A 4,152-nucleotide genomic window follows, 5' to 3' on the forward strand; every position below is an offset into this window, starting at 1 on the left:
TAGTAACTTTAAGTTTGCTACATTTTTGGTAGTAAATACTATATGTGGGATATTCTCGTATGAATAAACGTTACTTTACTACACTACATGTTTCGAACATCCTACAAACAGCTAATTTCGCATGAATAAAACTAGTTTTTACCTACAGTTTTCTGGTAGGTAGCTACGTAGTGAGCTCACCGGTAACTTGAAACAAATATGTGAGGTTAAATTTGATTAAGTTTAAATATCCGAAATGAATCTTAATGCAGCTTTGTTGATGAATGTTAATACTAGAAAAGAGAAAACATTTTGCGCTCGTCGAGCAGATTGTGAAAATTTTAAAGCGCTTTACCGATTCACAAACGAAAACGTACATTGGTTGACAGATCATTTTCTTTGTGATCAAGAGGACACTAGAGGAGGAGGTCTCAGTAATTTTCAAAAAATGAAAACTTTTTTGCGATATGTGGGTGATCCAGGATTTCAGGTGAGCAACCATGATTGCGTATTCTAATGACACGTTTAATTAATATTTCTATCAGGTTGGTGTTGGAGAGGATATCGGGATCCATCAAACGACAGTTTGCAAAATTATCTGGCACGTTTGTCAACAAATAATTGATAAATCAAACTACTGGATTCAATTTCCGTCGACCGAAGAACAGTTTCGTAAGGCCAAAAATGCCTGGAGCCGCAGGGGAAAAATTCCAAATGCAATTGGAGCCATCGATTGTACCCACGTGCACATCGTACGACCGCATAATCATCCCGATGAATTCATCAACAGAAAAGGATTCGCATCATTTAATGTCCAAGCAACCTGCGACGCTAATGATATTTTCACCAGTATCGATTGTTCTTGGCCTGGTTCCGTTCACGATTCTAGGATCTGGAAGAATTCGGATATTCATAGAATTATGTTTGAGAATACTGCAGGAGCTCTTCTTCTGGGCGATGAAGGTTACGCTATTGCTCCGTGGATCATGACACCGTATAGAAATCCTGATACTCAAGTTAGAATGCACTATAATAAAATTTTTTGCCGAGAACGCGTTGTTATCGAAAGGGTTTTCGGACAGGTTAAAAGACGTTTCCCATTTTTGCAAAACGCAGTGCGCATGGCTACGTATCGAGTGCCATCAATGATTCTTGCATGCTTTGTGCTGCATAATGTTGCAAAACACCTCAAAGATGAAGATTTCTATAGCGATGAAGACAACAACAATGAAGCGAGTGTTACTGATACAAATGAAATTGGCGATGTAAAAATTCGTGGACGAAATAGACGTGATGCAATTGCTGTTTATCTAAGCCGTTCTGCTGCCGAAGAAGTGTAAAGCTACCTATTTTTTTTTTATTCATTTCGTTTATTTGATAGGCACAAATGCGTTAGCTTGGCGGTGCCGAATTCTTTTGTTTTTACATTTTGAATATCTTAAAACTAGGAGGTTACAATGTTGAAATATTTTTTTATAAAAGAGAAAAAAATTACAGCTATCTTAAGACTAGAAAAAAAATTCTATATATAAGAGAGGGGGCAAAAGATTTTTTTTTATGAAAAATTTTAAACAAGGAATTCAATAGTAATAGTTTTTTAGGAAATATTTACAGTTATCTTAAAACTAACAATATAGTTTGGTACACAAAAGGGGGAACAAATATTTATGAAAAATTTCACAGATGTTTTAAAACTAGGGATACAATTCTATCTACAAGACGGGGGACAATAGTTTTAACAAAGAGTAGAAATTACAACTATCTTAAAACTAGGAATACGGAATACAAATTTGATTTTTTTATCGGATACTTATGCTTGGTCATTTCCAAAATCGGTGTAGAAGTAGTTGTATCAAGGACAGGGGAGAGAAGGCGTAGATGGTGACCGGTAGAGAAGAGCAAAACTTGCAACTTTCAGGCAAACGGGAGATCAGCGAAACAAATTTGCGCCTCAGTCTAGTAGGTCGGATTGGCGGATGGTATTCTTCGGACCCGCGGGGAATCCTTCAAAGGGAATCCTTCGGACCTCGAGTCGATCTCGCTTCAGATTCCGTAGTGATAAGGGCGACGGCGGTTACATAGTGGCAGTCTGCAGCGTATCGGTTCCACACGGCAAGAGGAAACTTCTAAAAACGAGAAATAAAAGAGAGGGGCTAAATTGGGATATTTATCGTTTATATCAAGGTATAAATAAGGGACATATAGGGGAAATCACGATTTGCCAGCATATCTCGGACTGGGACATTGGGTGGTCTACCTCGGGGCGAAGGGAATCCTTTAACTGAGACCTGGCGTCCAAATACCCGGCGCTTACTCAGACAACGTGCTCGATGTCATGATAGCCCTCGTCACAAGCGCACAGACTACTCTCCGCAAGCCCAATACGCCGCAAATGTGCATCTAAGGTGTAGTGGTTGGACATAAATCGGGACATTACACGAATAAAATCCCGACCCACATCCATCCCCCTGAACCAAGGCTTCGTTGATACCTTTGGGATAATCGAATGTAGCCATCGTCCAAGTTCACCATTGCTCCACGAGGTTTGCCAACTGTTGAGTGTCCTCTGACGACAAATACTAAAAAATTCGTTGAAGCAGATTGGTTTTTCGTATATGTCACCATTTAATGCGCCCACCTTTGCTAATGAGTCGGCCTTTTCATTGCCCGGGATAGAACAATGAGAGGGGACCCAAACAAAGGTAATCTGATAAGATTTTTCAGATAACGTACACAAGGACTCCTGTATCTTCCCCAGAAAATACGGGAATTGCTTTTTAGGCTTCACCGCACGAAGAGCCCCGATAGAGCTGAGGCTGTCCGAAATGATGAAGTAGTGATCTGTGGGCAGAGTGTCGATGATCCCAAGGGTGTACTGAATTGCAGCTAACTCTGCGACGTAAACTGAAGCGGGATCATTGAGCTTGAATGAAGCGGTGATAGTATTGTTGAAGATACCGAAGCCAGTGGACCCATCGAGATTTGATCCGTCAGTGTAGAACATTTTGTCACAGTCGACTTCTCGGAATTTATTATAAAATATATTGGGGATCACTTGAGGGCGTATATAGTCCGGGATTCCACGAATCTCTTCCTTCATGGATGTGTCGAAGAATACAGTAGAATCAGAAGTATCTAGGAAACGAACACGGTTGGGAGTATACGTAGAAGGATTAATGCTCTGTGCCATGTAGTCGAAGTACAAGGACATAAATCGGGTTTGAGAATTAAGCTCGACGAGCCTCTCGAAGTTTTCAATCACTAACGGGTTCAGAATGTCGCATCGGATGAGCAATCGATATGAGAGTTCCCAAAATCGATTTTTTAGCGGAAGAACGCCCGCCAGCACTTCGAGACTCATCGTATGGGTCGAATGCATGTAACCCAAGGCAATGCGCAAGCAACGATACTGGATTCTCTCCAGTTTGTTGAAGTGTATGTTCGCAGCGGAGCGGAAACAGAAACACCCGTACTCCATCACCGACAATATCGTTGTTTTGTACAACCTGATCAGGTCTCCTGGGTGAGCACCCCACCATGCTCCAGTTATTGTTCGGAGAAAATTGATCCTTTGTTGGCATTTCTGTTTCAGATACCTAATGTGACATCCCCAGGTACCTTTAGAGTCGAACCAGACCCCGAGATATTTAAATGTGAAAATCTGGTTGATCGTTGCACCCATTAATAGAAGCTGGAGTTGCGCCGGCTCACGCTTCCTAGAAAAAACAACCAACTCAGTTTTCTCCGTGGAGAACTCAATACCCAGTTGAAGAGCCCAAGCAGACATATTGTCCAAGGTATTTTGTAATGGTCCTTGCAAGTCGGCAGCTTTGGGCCCTGTAACAGAGACGACTCCGTCGTCTGCAAGTTGCCTTAGCGTGCATGAATTGGCAAGACAATCGTCAATGTCATTCACGTAAAAATTGTAGAGCAGGGGACTTAGACATGAGCCCTGGGGAAGACCCATGTAGCTAAATCGCGATGTTGTTAAATCGCCATGCGAAAAGTGCATGTGCTTTTCAGACAACAGGTTTAGCAAAAAGTTATTTAAAATTGGTGAAAGACCATGCTGGTGCAGCTTCTCTGACAGAATGTTGATAGAAACTGAGTCAAAAGCCCCCTTAATATCCAAGAAGACTGATGCCATCTGCTCTTTGTTAGCATAGGCCATTT

General features: G+C 41.4%; 1 protein-coding gene across 2 annotated transcripts; it reads left to right on the plus strand.

Annotated features, from left to right (window-relative positions):
• Positions 1–3,306, plus strand: LOC131681270 (putative nuclease HARBI1). 2 transcript variants are annotated; one of them, XM_058961984.1, is made up of 2 exons: positions 1–469; positions 525–3,306. In XM_058961984.1, the coding sequence occupies exons 1-2, from the start codon at positions 236–238 to the stop codon at positions 1,317–1,319; spliced, it is 1,029 nt and encodes a 342-aa protein (XP_058817967.1). In that variant the 5' UTR covers positions 1–235; the 3' UTR covers positions 1,320–3,306. The 2 variants fall into 2 exon arrangements, with proteins under 2 accessions (XP_058817967.1, XP_058817968.1); XM_058961985.1 differs by having other exon boundaries at positions 1–448.
• The last annotated feature ends 846 nt before the right edge of the window (positions 3,307–4,152 follow it).

This window comes from Topomyia yanbarensis, chromosome 2 (genome assembly GCF_030247195.1).
Source record: "Topomyia yanbarensis strain Yona2022 chromosome 2, ASM3024719v1, whole genome shotgun sequence".
In the NCBI taxonomy this organism is placed as follows: domain Eukaryota; kingdom Metazoa; phylum Arthropoda; class Insecta; order Diptera; family Culicidae; genus Topomyia; species Topomyia yanbarensis.